Genomic DNA, 16,607 nt, shown 5'->3' with positions numbered 1-16,607 from the left:
TGACAATTTACCGAGGGATTAGCGACGGCTATTAGACCGTCGGTAAACATGTTGTCGCTAACCATTACCGACGGCCTATGGCCTTCGGTAATTACCGAAGGGCAAAAGCCTTCGGTAATTACCGAAGGACAAAAGCCTTCGGTAATTACCGAAGGACAAAAGCCTTCGGTAATTACCGAAAGACAGTATCACATAACAGCTCATTTATTTCTCTATAACAACTCATTTATTACAAGGCAAATTCCAATTCACTATAACAGCTCATTTATTTCTCTGAAAAATCTGCACTTATCCAATTAAAAAAAAACACAATTTGTGAATGCACTAGAACAAGTTCACCGACCACTTAAGCAGACAGGTCAATTTGATCGAATAATAACAACGTACAAAATTGAATTCCTAATGCACTACACCTACAATTAACCAAACGAATCTGATACATACTGCATGATATGACAAAACAAACAGCAATTGCACTACTTTCCTTTGTGATCTTCGAAGCTCTTTGGAAATATCTTGAAGCTGAGAGAGCGTAACAGGATTCCCTTGAAGGACCCATTTCTGAAGAATGTTTGTGGCGCTTCGCTTGGGGAGCCTTAGCCTCAAGATTCTGCTCCTTAGGTCATCACCTTCCACACTCTCTTCAACTAAATCACTGCTCACAGCACCCAAAGACACAAATCTTGTTCTGTTCTGAACATAAGTAAAACGGTTACTTCTGCAAGATGAGAAGATGCAATTTTCAGATCAATTACCCATAACCAAACACTCAATTATGATGGTTGACAAGAAAGTATGATCAGAAAAATCAGTTAAGATGTAGAATCATAAAAGATTGGTAGAGAATAGAATTGAAATTTATGATGCAAGACTTTAGTATTGAAAAATAAACAAGACACAAATAGCTTTATGCCCACATAATTAGCAAATATAATGGGTAAGATATGCAAGAGAGGGGTTTAAAACCTACTTAAACTGACAATAAAGTAATTAATATAGCACCTCTTACATATGTAGTATCATATGCAGAGACACGTAACAATTTGCAGAGACACGTATCATATGAAGAGACACGTATCATATGAAGAAGGACATATATAAGTGTAAGGATCAACATTTGATGAGCACGAGACACGTAACAATTTCAGACGTGCTACTTATACTTGCTACAATTTCAGACGTGCACGTAATAATTCTGAGCACTTGGTTCAATTATAAATAAAATCAAAATTTAAATATTAATTTATACTCCTATCGAAATTCACAAAACGCTATATTTGATAAAATCAAATACAAAATTTGATTTATACACTCATATCTCGTCTCTTTATCTGTGCAACAATCAAACTCGATCTTACTAGAAAAATCTAATTAACTTAAATATTATATTCACTAATATTTTAATCAATCAGATTTATTGGAAAAAATAGCAATAAAGGAATATAAAGCCAACTTGAAACGATACACAAGAGAAGCATATGCAACCAATCAATTACGTTTTTCATATTTATTATAAGATTCAGTTACTTTTACTTTGATAAAGTCAAAAAAGTTCAATATTCCATACGAGTTAAATTCAACTTTTAAAAATAAGATTAATGATGCACTATAAATATCTTTCCATTAATATATGAATAGGTCTTTTCTCGATAATAGGCCAAACATCTTAATTTATTACTTAATATATTACTTAATTTATTAATGTACTTCTTCTTGAATAAATCTATTTTTATAGAAATTTAAGCAAATAAATTTCTTCAAACTTCATTTATATAAATCAACTCATTTAGTATTTCACAGGTTAATTTTGACCTATGAATCATGTACATCTATCTATAACCATGCCAATCAAATCAATTACAGTTGGAATTGATATTTACGGTACAATGCTTCCAATTATTCATGCAAAAAAGCAATTAAGATAAACGTTCAACCACATCAATAATTGATCAAAAGTGAAAAGATGTGTGGACTTTTCATGGGAAAAAGAAGTATTGTTCTTCCAATTGCATTTAATCCAAGGCTTTTAGATTCCGGAACAGAGATGCATCCAATAGCACTTATATAAGGCCATAGTTTTCGGAACATCATCCAATTCATTTCAATCAAATCACCCAAAACATTCATAAACTCTACATAACACATAAGCCCTTGTAATTTCCAATTAAAATTGTAACTTATACGAATTAATATGGCTTTTGCTTCATCCAAATGAAACTACCAATAACATAATCCTGAAAGCAAACCATAAAAGTTCTCAAAGCAGTGGTGAACAAAGAATCATACCAGGGTCATCAAAGAAGCAACCAATTCCGGTTGCTAAGATTCCAATAGCATGTGCTTCAAGGTACAGCACCTGTCCAAGCAGTCCAGTTTTCCAAAATAATCGTGGATACATCCAGACATTCTTTTCACACAAAGTAGGTTCCATACGGGCCAACATACCAAGGCTGAAGCAACCATCACTTGCAATGTCCTTCAAGAACGTGATACACTTGTAAAACAGGATATACAATATTCATGGAGTATTAGTTCAGATTCTAATTAGAAATAAGACTGATATTAGTGTTACACAATTAATGATATAATATCATTCTACATTAGACTTATCAATATATAGAATCAATCAAAAGCTAAACTAATTTTGTAACTCAACCAGTAGATGTTAAGATAATAAAGCACGGAAATAAGTCAAAGCTTTGATACCCAGATACACAAATCCCATACTATGATGCTATTAGGAATAAACAACATTCTGTTCACTTATTCAGTAGAGACAAAAGTACCAGACAATATGTGATCATTGTGAAGCGGATGGATATATTATTACTTTATACAAACCAAATAAACTGTGTTTAAATAATAATTCCTGCTTCAAAGCAAAATCCAAATTTAACACAGTTATCTATTAAAAACAGTAGCATAAACCCTGACGTTCATCCTAATAAACACATCTCTCATCTCCTCACTGACTGTGTTTCATTTCACAATCTAACTAGAAAACTATTTGATCATGTACAACATAATTCACAGACTTTAAGAAACTCCGTAAACCAATGCAAAATTCAAAAGAAATGTAGGCAATCACCAATTGCCACATACCTGGTGGCACGAAAGTTGCTTCGCAAGCTGCCGACAATCAGATCTGAGCAGTTCATACAGTGGAAGCTCATCCGGGAAACCCTCAGGTTTGGTCCACAAAAAGTCAGGTAGCATAGCTTTCTTCAATTCATCAAAGTGATTTTTATTCCTCACCAAGAAATACAATCCTTGAGGCAATCCCATCAGGTTTGTTCCCTTAGCCTCGCTTCTTCGAATGGACTAACCCCTTAGGTTTCCCCATATTCCCATCCCCCCCTTTATTGGACACCGACAGAGACCGAGGTTGCAGAACAAGCCTTGGTCTCCCTCCACCAGCACCAACACTCTCACTACCAACGTTGGATTCGCCCATCTTCTTTTTCTAGTCATTTGAATCAGCATCGCTGGAGCCAAACCCAATAACCTTCCTCTTTCAGTCAATTTCAGTCCAACACTACTTCACTGCAACGCCCTCGACACGCCAACCCAACAACCCCTACCTCTGTCGCAACACTCACAAGGACCAAAACACGAACCCTAGCCACAAACCAGCCACCAACGAACCGCCGTCAGCGTCTGCAACACCAACCACTTCAAACCGCCTTAGGGCGACAACCTCACGCTTCAAACCAACGAACCGCTTCGAACAGAGAGTAGGGAATGGAAGAGCGCCACCCAGCAACGAACCTCCGTCAACATCCACACCACTAAACTCGCATCGTCAAACCACAATGTCGAACCGACTGACCGCCACCACCCCTAACGCAAACACCAACTTCCACGAGTCACCACCCTCCAAAGTAATAGCCACCAACGAACCCACCTCCGCATTAGCAACACGACAATGGCTTAGGGTGACCAACTTCGCCTTACGGTGATGACGAACAGACCAGGGAAGGGGAGAGAGAGATTTCTGAAATTGAAGAGACGAGGGATGGGGAGACGAGGGAATTCTGAAATTGGGGAATTCGGAGAAAAAAAAACCAAATTTCTAATCGCTGACATTACCGAAGGCCTACCTGCCTTCGGTATATTATGTGACCAACACTTTACAGAAGGCCTAAAGGCCGTCGGTAAATTCCCGTAGGTAATTACGCTCTTTCCTGTAGTGGAAGTAGGTGAAATCTAAACCCCAACAATTTGCATTCATATTTACTTTTGTTGCATTTGTATTTAAAAGCCAACAAAATAGTTTTTCAGTCTTAATTAGTTAAGTAATTACACGATTGTTTAGTGTCGTGAGTCTTCTGGGATACGATAATTGGTTTTACCATTTTATATTGCTTGATACGATTTGGTACACTTGCCAATGAGTTAACAATAATGTTAACAAAATGAGCGCACAGACGTGTCCTCGGTGGTCGTTGTGGTGGTATCGTGGTGAGCACCTTGCAATGGTGGTTCTTCTTAGCTTGGGCGTTGATGCGGGTGTCGCGGTCCGTCAAATTTGATTGCACGAAATTAATGCAGTATAAACTAGAAAGTGACTCCTAGGTCGTCTCTCGAGGACCAAATTGCGGTTCAGTCTCAGGTCAACACGTAGTGGGAGGGTTTTGTGATTTTGTTTGCGGATAAAATTAGAAAGTGTTGAAATAAAATTCAAAACAATAAAACGAAATTAAAACAATAAAAACGAAATTGGTACAATGAAAACGAAATTACAGCAACATGAAACAATAAAAATAAATCCAAAACAGAAAACAAAAATACAGAAAATGAAAATACAGAAAATGGAAATACAGTAAACAGTAAAAACAGAAAACAGTAAATTTTAATTATGAAAACAAAATCAACATTACAGTAGCAAAATATAGAGAACAAAATTACAGTGAATGATTTAAAGTGAAATAATCAACAACACATTGAAAACGACAATAGGAATTAAAGTGCAGACAAACAACAACAGAAATTAAATTACAGCAGAATTTAAATCACATCAGCAAATGAAACAGTAAAATAGAATTGAAATTCCAGCAACAGGAAATTAAACCAAATTGTGCATTGCATTTAAATTCATTACAACAAACAACATAAAATTGGAACCTAGTGTGTACACCATTTTCAACCGTAGCCTTCCATTCTGTACTGTGATATTCTTCACTGTTCATCCTCTGTCCCGTTCCAGCCAGTCCCTGGTCCAGCTCTCTGCATTCTCACCTCACGGCCTTCTCTACCTACCAAGCTCCCTACACTACTCTACTCTACTGGAAAAAAACTAAAACTGCTGGCTTCCTTCCTCCACGGCACTCCCTTCTTTTTATTGTTGGCCGTGTGTGCTTGTGGAACATGGTGCCTTTCTCCCATGCTTTGCTGCCGTGGGTGTGTGGCATGCTGCTCTCTTGTTTTCCCCACATTGCTTCCAACGTGCACACTCTCCTTCTTTATTTTAATTAAGTCCATTGCTTCCATCCAGGCGTGACATCCACCTCCCAAATTTAATACTCTATTTCTTCCTTCCTTAATCACCGTGCACTCCCACTATGTACCATCCTATTCTCTCCTTAAAAAAATGAAAACATCCGTACTGCATGAAGCTGCTGGAATTGGAAACCCGAGAGTGCCTCCTGATCAGCCATCACACCACTTCTTCAACCACGTGTGCTGATGGGATGCCGGACGTGAAGACCGTAGCTGGGCTTGCTTGCTGGATGCGCTGCTGCTGGTCCAGTTGCTGCCGTTTCTTTCTTTACTTCTAGTAGCCAACGTGAAGCTTGCTGCTGTCTTCCCACCAAACGTAAGCACACTGCTGCCAGCTTCTTCCGTGGTGCTCCACTCCAAGCTGTTAGATGGGAGCTGCTGTAGGACCGAGAGCTCCATGTCCGTGTGAAGGTCTCCATGCGCTTCCGCTGGGACGTCTTCTTCTTCTTCTGGACCAGCTCGCTTCTTCCTTCATTTCCAGCAACCACCGTGAAGTGCTGGACGTGTGATGGACCGTGTGCAAGCTGGGTTTCCTTCTTCCTTGCTTCACCGTGCACCTCTCCCTTTTCTTCTCTCAAGGTGGCTACTGGAATGCCCTTTGCTTGCTTCTTTCCGACCGAGACTCCTCCCAAGCTGACCGTCTCAAGCTGCTGGACGTGAAGAAGTGCTTCCTAACGTGCTCTGCTGGGCGTGCTGGATCCGTGATGTGCTGCATCCTCCCACGCTTCCTTCAACTCATTCCCGTGCACACAAACTGAATGGAATCCCGTGAGTTCCTCTCCAGCCAGCCGTGGTTCTCTCCTTGCTCTGTGTGCACACCAACTCTGGACATGTTGCCATCTGCTGAACCAAGCCGTGTTGCTGCTGTGTGTGCCAGGTGTGGGCCGCTGCTGGACCAGGCTGCTGTACGTGCAAGTGTGGGCAGCTGCACCTCTCAAAGCATCTCCTGGACGTTCCTTGAAAGCATTAAAGAACCGAAAATTCTTTCAATTTGTGGGCCATGATGTTTTTCTTCCAGCGTTCCCATCCAGCACCGCTTCTTTAAAGCTTTTCCAATCATGCTTGCACTCCTCTTTCACGTGCTGCTGGAAAATCAAGAGACCCATGTGCTTTGCTTTCCATGTCAGCTTGCTTGAAAAAAAACCATAGACTCACCTTATTGGACATGAACCGTGCAATTTTTTCATAATGCAAATGAAGCAAACATTGTCTCCTAATTAATTGTTTTCCAAAAGAAATTAATCCCTACAGTTAATAATACAAATAATTACCCTCAGATAATTCAAATTAATGAAAATAAAAATTTATAGGTCAAATTAAGCATAATTAAGAAAAATGGGAAAATACTGGACAATTAAGTGCAATTCCCCGATTAATTCTAGCACAATAAACTAAATGAAGTTGAGAAAATATTGACTCATCAGGCGTCCAGGTTGGTTGTTCTTTCCTTAAGCTTTGTATCATAGAAAGATTGTATATGTTCATACTCGTTTGTCTGTTTGTTTGTATGTTTGTTTGTATGTGGTATTTGTATGAAGTATTTGTATGTGTTGTTTGTATGTGTTGGGATTTTTGGACTGGGATGCATTTCTGGACTAATGGGACGAAGGTTGATGCGCACTTGGTGAGAGCACACCAGCGTTGGAAGAAGGGTTGCATAGCTCCCCGCACTTAGAAGTGCGGTTGCAAATTAAAATGCGATCTAACCATAGTTGAAAATGCGATTGCCACACTTGGAACTGCGGTTCATACCGCACCGCAGTTGGAACTATGGTCAAGCTTTTCCTTTATATTTCACTAGTACAAAATGGGCTTTTAAACTCGCACAATAGATCTCGGTTTACACCAAACCGCTGTCTATTCAGACACGGTGGCATTTTTGTAATTAACGAGACCTTATAGGCCTCGGTTCAGACTTGACCGGTGCCAAAAAGGGTTACCACTTCGGTTGTAAAAGCAACCGGTGCCTAATGAGTGATTTCTGACACAGTTTCTGACGCGGTTAAGAGAAACCCGAGGTAAAAAAAGTATACTGCACCGGTTGATAAGTAGAACCGAGGCGTATCAGCTTCTACTGCCTCGGGCCAAGAAGGACCGAGGCATATAACCCACAGATATTTTCACTCTCGTTCTCGCCTCCCCCTCGCGCCTCCCTTCCCTCACTCTCCCCTCCATCACTCTGGCGCTCCCTCCCCTCACTCTCCCCTCCATCCCTCTCGCGCTCCCTCCCCTCACTCTCCCCTCCATCACTCTGGCGCTCCCTCCCCTCACTCTCCCCTCCATCACTCTCGCGCTCCCTCCCCTCACTCTCCCCTCCATCACTCTCGCGCCTCCCTTCCCTCACTCTCCCCTCCATCACTCTCGCGCCTCCCTCCCCTCACTCTCGCGCCTCCCTCCCCTCACTCTCCCCTCCATCACTCTCGCGCCTCCCTCCCCTCACTCACGCTTTCTTCTTCAACGCAAGGAATCCACGGTGCCGCCTCCCCCGCAGCTTCTCGTCGCCCCTCTGCTGCAAGCTCGGTCCTCCTTCGCGTGCTCGCCCCTCCGCCGCGTGCTCGCCCCTCCGCCGCGTGCTCGCTCCTCAGCCGCGTGCTCGTCCCTCTGTCACGTTTGTTCTGTGTATGTGCAATTAGGGTTTTTTCTGCAGGTTTCATCTAATTTGGGGATTTTTTCATCTAATTCGCGATTAGGGTTTCCATCTAATTTGGGGATTTTTTCTGCAGGTTTCATGGACGAAGTATGAGGAGGTTGTTGGAGATGAAGGAACTCACGATTTGGCTCACGGTGGTGATGGTGGGTTTTGGTGGTTGGATGATTGATGAAGGCATTGCGTGAGGAGGATGAGATTGCTGGTGTGAGGTGTTTTTTGCAGGTCTGTAAATTTTTTATGATGGACGAAGAAGATGGTGGTTCGCAAATTGGGTGGCGGGGTGATTCTCGCGAAGGACGAAGGTGGTCTACGGTGGTGTTTTGGGTGGTCTGATGTGAGAAAGATGGTGGTGGTCGGCGGGGGGAAACCTTGGCAGTGTGAGAAAGATGGATGGTGGTCGGCGGGGGAAACAGCGTGAGAAAGTCGGATGGTGCTTGGCAGCGTGAGAAAGTCGGATGGTGGTCGGCGGGGGAAACCAAGAAGACCATACTACCTCGGTTCTCCTTGAACCGAGTTGTAATCCTGTCATACTACCTCGGTTCTCCTTGAACCGAGTTGTAATCCTGTATCGTTTTTGTCTCGGTTCATAACGGAGGCATAAAATCGTAGACTTTTTACCTCGTCTACATACGCATCGGGTCAAGAACCGGTGCCTATAAGCTAAAATAACCGGTGCCATTGTCTTTAACTGTACTAGTGTTTGGTTTATTATATTTTATTGTTTTTTAATTTGATTTGTTTTTTATATTTTTTATTAGTTTATTTAAATATATATTTTGTAATTTGTATTTTATTTTTATATTTCATATTTATTTAAATTTAATTTTAATATAATTAATTTTTCTTAAATTTGAAATTTTTTTTTTTTTTTAATTTTTTAAATCTATAATTATTTATTGATATTTTATTTTTTAATATGAATTATTATTTAATTATTTGTTGTATAATTTTTTTGTTTTTATTCCTTTATTAATTGTTATTTAATTTGTTTTGTTTTTGTGGTTTTTTTAAACTTTTTTTATTGAATTGTTGACATTTTTTTAATTTTTAATTTTTATTATATTTGACATATATTTTAAATATTATTTATAATGTATCTAATTTGAAATTTGTATTTGTTTGAAATTTTTCATTTATTATTTTGTTTCTTAATTTATTTTGTAATTTCTAATTGTTATAATATGTAGTTATTTAAGTATTATTTATTAACTAATTATTATTAATATTTAATTTTTTGATTAATTATTATTTGTTTCAATATTTATTATTATGTAATTATATATTTTTTTTGTATTTGTTTGTTATTATAAACCATACATATAATATAAGTTATTTTGCATATAATTGGTTAATAGAAATTGTTAAAACTAGAGGTGCGTCATCTTCTCGTGGTGAGACTTCTTCTTCTCGTGGTGAGCCTTCATCTTCAGCACATGATGAAAGGAGACGACCTACAATATTTACTCGTAGAAGACGCGTAGAAGAATATCATGTCGACGTCATTCATGAGCATAATGGTCACACCAGTAAAAAATATATTTTTTATACTGGTTGAAATCTATTAGATATAAAAAGTAGTGCGGTGACAATTTTGTAAATAAGTGAAGCTTTTCTACCCGGGTTGTGCTGAAATTAGGTATAAAATTGGTGTGGTGGCAAAATTGTAATAAAATACAAATAGTTCTATACCTATTAAACTTAGAACTGATGTAGATTATTTTTCAATAGGGGTTAGATATTATAACCGGTTTAGATTACTCCACATTCTACTTCCCCTTTCCCATTTTTCAGCTCACTGTTTTTATTCTACAAACGTTTTGGTTCTCCTTCACTCCTTCACATTTTTCTTAGTGTTTTTTGTTTTATAAAAACAAGGTTTTTTATGAACACGATACAAGCATGCTCTTGTTGTTAATACTGTAACCAATGTTTGCTTGATTTCCAGAAAACACAGCTAAATAAACTACAATTATTGTATAATAAAACCATTCGTATTAGTTTCTAATTAATTTTAAATATTATTTAACAAGAATATTTAAGTTTATCTTTTCTATATCAGCAGTCGATTACCATACTCATTCTTACATATTTCCTCTGGATTCATCTTTTTGAATATTTATCTATTTATAAGATTCTTTCTACATGACCTTTGAATTAGAAAATTAACGAGGAAAATAACAACAGTGAAAAGGTTGATTTAAAAGGTTAATAGTTGTAACATTCCAACATACAGTAATCACCATATAATAGAATTAATTACATTTAACAGTAAAACAATGCAGTCTTACACTAAGATTAGAGTTCATAAACCAAAAGGCTTTAATTACAGAATTCCATACATTAATTCAGAACTAATAGAAGTTCAGGACGAACGGTTTTATAAAATCAAATAACCGAACGTTCAAAAACTAAAAAGCTAACATCTAAAATAAACGAACGCTCTAGGGCTCGGTTTTGACTTCCACGTCTACCAGGTTTTCTTCTTCGATAACGTCTTCTAGCAATGCCTCGTCGTCTGCTCACATCCACACGGATGATCATTGCAATGACAGGACGGACGTACAAGGACGAGACAACACAAGAAAAAACGAAGGGTAAGCTTATGTAATTTAATTCATACATCAACATTTAAATCAAACATTCCAAACACACAAGAATATTTCAACATATATAATCATCCAAAAACTATCACTAGACTGACCGTCCGGACTGTATGAATCTGCGTAGCTACAGGCGTCCTTGCACCCGGGTGATGTAGTAACTGGAATAATCACATCAGCTGCCACCCGAGGTTAGCCCTATCCAAAGTACCCCTAAGGACTAGGACCTCCTGCCGTTCCCACACATGACCTACCCTCCTCTACGTGAGGACGAGTACTCACGGAACATCAGGATGAACAGCCAGCATTAGCATGCCCACAGTCATACTTTACAAAATTCCATATTCATATTCATCCATACATGAGTCGTTCCTCCCTGGAACGCTCGTTCAAAAATCCACAATCATTATTTCATCTCATATATTGTTCGTTCATTATCATTCTTCACTTTAACCTCATTTTCGTCTTTCATTACAGTTACATAAAATAACGAGCGTTCAACCCTCTTCATAACGAGGACGAACGTGAAAAACTAGACCGAGATATTCTCGCTTCAGAATCGAATAAAACCGACACATCAGATTTACCGAACGTCATTTTCTACTCGAATCAGTTGAATGAACTGACTCTAGGAAGATCAAATCATTACGCAAAGAATAATTTAAGTAGGAAGGCTCTAGGCCGAATCCAAAATGGATAAAGACCCTCAAGACGTTTAGATGACCATACCGAGAATAATTTAATTATAAAAGCCGACTGTCAGTCAATGACCGAACGCGGTACACGGATTTACTGAAATTTGGACGAACGCTATTTTCACATGTTTGGTAATTTAATACTAGGACGAGCGTTTCGGTATAAGACCGAGCGCCACTCATAACGAACGCTTTGAGTCGAGACCCATCGCAGACTTGTACTCATAATAGAAATAGAATTAAAGGTAATACGAGATGGTGAAGATAGAATTTAGAAATGACTAAGTGTCTAAAGGTATAATTATAAACTTCTCAACTCCTTACATAACACTCGGGCAACTACGTTCGGCCGAACGCTCAAACGTAGCACTAATAAAAGAGGGCGTTCGTCCTCAACTAGGATTCTTTCCGAATGAAAGAATCCCTTACCAAATCATTTTCACTAGAAAACCGAACGGTCAAAGACTGTCCAGTAACGTACGTACACAATCATAAGGGGTATTTCTTATCATAGTCAATATTATCAAATTTCAATTTTAACATATAGTCTCACCCATCTACAATTATACTATATTCAAATAATCATATCTTATATCATCAAATCACAGAAATCTCATACATTTCATGCATCATAACATAGCATCATAAATTTTCATATCCAATCAATTCAACGAACGTTCATGCTACACATAGTCATATAAATTAAATTAATAAGCTTCCCTTACCTGGATTCGTGAGTGAAAACGTCCTAACATATTGTTCTTGGTTCGCTCAACTACAACTTCTACCCTCAAGATCACTCAACTCTTTCAAACTAGAACAAGTTACAGAACCAAGATTTGATTCAAACAAAGTGAATGCATGCAACCAGGCTTGGTTTGCATGTTCATACGAACAACAACTAGTGACGAGCGACTTACCAGTTTCAGATTCTGAAGCTGTTCGGTTCAGAATGAAGCTCATGACGCTGGAACATCTTCTATGGTTTCTGAAATGGGATCGGAGAAGGGAGTAGTGAGTTACAATAGAGAGAAGAAAAGGTTTTATAGAGAGAAGGAGGAGGAAAATGAAAGATCAGATTTTTGGAAGATGAAGGGTGCATGCAAAGAGAGTGGGAAGAAGTGTTTCAGAAAAATCATTTTTCTTCCCAAGGCAAAACGAACGTGCACTCTCATACGGACACCTGTCTTCCACTACTGATTTTCGAACTTTCCGTTCTTGACACCTGGCGTCAGTGTGCCGAGTTTGGGAGTGTGTTTTAAATGGTCTGAGTAGGGTTTTGGGTGCATTAAATGAGATTTGGCAGGTGGGTTTTTGGGTTAAATTTCCAAGGTCTTACAATAGTAAATTTAAAATTTGTGCATTTATGATACTGTGATACATAAAAATGTGAACTATAAAGTAATGGTATTTCATTAAAAGAAATAATCAGAGAAAGTAGAAGTGTTTCATTACCTAGAATTGAGGATTACAACCCCGGAGATGCCAACAGCCTCACGAAGTGCGTCCCTAGCATGCTTCTCGATGTAGTTTATCTCATTATCCGTTATTCCTCTTCATAAATATTATGGATTTTATTTGCTATTTTTAGAGACGAAGTTCAGTAAAATTGGGAGGTAGGTTTTTCATTACCTGTAGTGCTGGACTACCAACCTCGAAATTTCAGCAGCCTCATAGAGTGCGATCTTCCAAAATTCTACAAGGCTCTCTATCCGATTGTAAGCCTTCAGTTTTTGAAAACTGTCATAATGTCATGAATTTAATAAATGTTAGTATTAGAGACAATGTGAAGTACCAACATGAAATCACAAAGTGTTTCAATTATCTCTCCAAGAGGAGTGATAGTGTTAGGGGTTGGAAGGTGTATGAGAGAAAAAGGTTTAGGAGAGAAGGAGAAGGCCGAACGTTGGAGAAAGGAAGACCAAGCCGAACGGGTGGGAAGCGGGGGAAGGTCAGGCTAAACAATGGAAGACGGGGTGCAGTAGAGTCGAATGGCCAAAGGCGGTGAGAGCCTGAGCGGAGCGATACAGAGCAGTGAAGACCATGAGCCTATCAGTTGAAGAAGACTATCCTAACTGTGACAGCAGTTAGGATAGACAGAAAGTAATTATAATAATTATAGTAAATAGAACTATATCCTAGGAAAATATTGTTAATTACGGCAATTAGAGCAATATTCTAGGAAAATATATTAATTACGATAATTAGAGTAGCATTCCAGGAAAATATTGTTAATTACGGTAATTAGAGCAGTATCCTTTTGATTATTGAGTTTTTGTAGAGGAGGTTATGCTCCCTAGTGACTTAAGGAGGTTATGTTCCCAGATATTGTTTAGTTTTTTTGATTTATATATTTTTATCAATAAAATAAGTTCATTCAATTACCGTTCTTTCGATTTACTGTGAGAGTTAAGGGGTTATCTCTCTATCTATTATCGTGGTTAGTTACGTCTCCGACTCGGATACGTAACATGTAGTGATAATCTCTTTAACACTCTTTCTAACCTTAGAGCTCCTGGTTGAGAGTAGAACGCTTTTGAGTAAGTTTTTATTTACCCTTTTCTTTTCTTGAGTTAGTTTTGGAGAAGGATTTCATGCTTAAGATAGGTTTTAAACGTGACATTTTTGGGGGAAAGACAAATCTCCATTACTCTAGAGCATGATAGTATGTTTAGATCACTTATCAAAGTATTTTATCCACAAGTTTAGCCTTTCTATGATAGTAGTGAAGTTGGGAGCTTAAGCTTAATCAAAAGAAAATAAAATTAAAAAGGTAAGAAAAATTAGTTTTATTTATGATAAAATTTTAGGGTAAAAGATTTCCACGGTCTATATCTGGCTTGGTCATAATAGTCACAATAAAATATTTTATGCATAATTTGTAATGAATTGTTTGTGGTTGAAATAGTTGTGCAAGTTTTTAATGAAATTGGTTGGTTTAAGTTCGAAACTGGTTTAAATTCTAGTTTAAAAATCTGAGATATATGTTGATTTAAGATAAGATTATTTTTAGTGCGAATAAGTTCGGTTTGACCATATTAGATTGAAATCATTAGATGCAAATGTATTTTTTTTAACTTTTTTAAGTATGGGAACAAAAATAAAGTGTTATCGATTTTAATTTTTTTGAAAAGCTGAGCGAAAATTTCAAAATTTGTATGAAGTTGTTCCACGGGTAATTTTCGCTCAAGCGAAAACTTTTAGTTAAAATTAAAAATTTCATAATTTTTAGGAAGTTGCTCTAAGGACAATTTTTGCTTAAGAAAAAATGTTTAGCTCAAGTACATATTTGATAAACTTTGTGAAGTTGATCTGGAGAGAACTTTTGACCAAAGAAAAAAATTGAGGGTCTAAATTTAAAATGGAAATTTGAGTGATATTAAATTCCAATAAATAAAAAGGAAACTCCTTTGGTATAACTTTTTTAATTGAATGAATTTGAGGTTTATTATATATATATATATATATATATATTGTATTATGATGATAAGTAGTAAATTAAGTGTTAATGGGATGTTAAACAAAATGATAGAAACAAAACGAGTTTCAACCAACAGAAGAGAGTGTTGAAAAATAAAAGGGTTTAAGAGAGTTACTAAAGGTCCTCTTACCTTGGTATAGAGACTGCTTTTCTTGGGATGGCAATAGCCGCTTGAAGAGCCTTAGTGCAATTCTCCAAGTGGAGTTCTATGTCAATTTTTCTCCTTGATAGATGTTATGAATTTCATAGATATTATGTTTGGGAAAAATAAATTACAGTAGAAATTTGAAAGGTGGAACTGTTTCAATTACCTGGAATATAGTTGGTTATCCCCATATCTACCATAAGCCTCACGAACTTTCTCCCGCCAATGATCCCGGAGGCACCATATCTCAGAATCAACCATCTCCCGTAGAGAACTTGATAAACGTTACCAATTTCATAAATATACTTTTAGAGAAAGTGTACATAACTATCCGAAAGCAGAAAGTGTTTCAATTACCGTAAATTATTGGAATCTAAGTGGGTACCAGCTTCCTCAGAAAATGCGTCCCTCCAATGTTCCATGTGGAGTTGTATCGCATTACTAATCTCCATTCCTCCGCTTCATATATGTGATGAGTTTCATAAATGTTATTTTTTAGAGACAATGTGTAGTGAAAATATGATCATGCCTTAAATATTTTCCCAAAACTGTTTCTAATCCAGGACCTTTTCCTCTTCCTCTCTCGAAAAGTTGCTCAAAAGACGTTGAAATGCTTTCCCAAAGTCGCCTCTTTGATGACGTACTTCAGAGGGTTTAACGTCGTAAAACACTGGTAGTACCACATTCCCTATGGTTTTGTGACACTGGTAGAGATGCGAAGTGAAAGAAGCACGCGTATCTTTCCCTCTGAAACTCAGAAACACTTCAAAGTTTCTGCTGTGCATTTCCTGATACCCATCACGAAGAAAGTCCATTTCTATTTCATCATCTCTACATGAGAGAGACATGGAACAGATGAAACTTCTTTGTTGCTGAAGAACAAAATTGGAGCCTCCAGAGAAATGCTCAGGAGCAAATCACAACCATTCTACTCATTGCTTGAAAGTTCTAACAACACCATAACTACGAGGACATAACTAGGAGGACAAATAATTGCCGACGACTTTCTCAGGTCAACTTTTAAATTTATATTTTAGGCACTTTAAATTTATATTTTAGGCTTAATAGCCTTTTTTTTCGGATTTGTTTATTTTTCTCAAAAAGGTCTCTGATTTAAATAAAGTATCAAGTTGGTCTTATGTTGATGAACATTGTGTCAACGTCATCCCTTCCGTTAAATAGAATAAAATGGAGTTAATCCATTAGTGATTTGGTAGAAATAGTGTTCACATGTCATTATTTAGATGTATGTGTATAGTGACGTGTTATGTAATTGGAGGTTGAGGTGGATGAATGCGAAAATTGGGTGTTTAAAATTGGAAAAAAACTCAGTCAGCTTCATAGATAGAAACAAATTAGGGTTCTTCAGGTAGATTGCGCGAACACGGTATAGTAGTGGCTAGGTGTTGTTTTTCTTATTTGTCTTCTTCTCCTTTTTGTTGTTGTTGGTTACAGTTTGGATTTTGTTGTTGTTTGTTTGCAATAGCTTGGTGGTTTGTGGTTGGCAAAGTGTTGTTCCCTCTTTCGTAGTTGCTCG

General features: G+C 37.7%; 2 protein-coding genes across 4 annotated transcripts; both read right to left on the bottom strand.

Annotated features, from left to right (window-relative positions):
* Positions 1-299: 299 nt before the first annotated feature.
* Positions 300-4,103, bottom strand: LOC128194010 (uncharacterized). 3 transcript variants are annotated; one of them, XM_052868387.1, is made up of 3 exons: positions 3,103-4,103; positions 2,287-2,494; positions 300-718 (listed from the first exon to the last, which is right to left on the bottom strand). In XM_052868387.1, the coding sequence occupies exons 1-3, from the start codon at positions 3,283-3,285 to the stop codon at positions 660-662; spliced, it is 450 nt and encodes a 149-aa protein (XP_052724347.1). In that variant the 5' UTR covers positions 3,286-4,103; the 3' UTR covers positions 300-659. The 3 variants fall into 3 exon arrangements, with proteins under 3 accessions (XP_052724347.1, XP_052724349.1, XP_052724348.1); XM_052868389.1 differs by having other exon boundaries at positions 300-693; XM_052868388.1 differs by having other exon boundaries at positions 2,287-2,476; positions 3,103-4,102.
* Positions 4,104-12,895: 8,792 nt separating this feature from the next.
* Positions 12,896-16,152, bottom strand: LOC128193935 (uncharacterized). The gene is made up of 5 exons (XM_052868131.1): positions 15,428-16,152; positions 15,237-15,344; positions 15,056-15,148; positions 13,098-13,184; positions 12,896-12,998 (listed from the first exon to the last, which is right to left on the bottom strand). The coding sequence occupies exons 1-5, from the start codon at positions 15,520-15,522 to the stop codon at positions 12,896-12,898; spliced, it is 486 nt and encodes a 161-aa protein (XP_052724091.1). The 5' UTR covers positions 15,523-16,152.
* Positions 16,153-16,607: the final 455 nt, after the last annotated feature.

This window comes from Vigna angularis, chromosome 9 (genome assembly GCF_016808095.1).
Source record: "Vigna angularis cultivar LongXiaoDou No.4 chromosome 9, ASM1680809v1, whole genome shotgun sequence".
Classification (NCBI taxonomy): Eukaryota; Viridiplantae; Streptophyta; class Magnoliopsida; order Fabales; family Fabaceae; genus Vigna; species Vigna angularis.
This window is presented reverse-complemented; position numbering and strand designations above follow the sequence as displayed.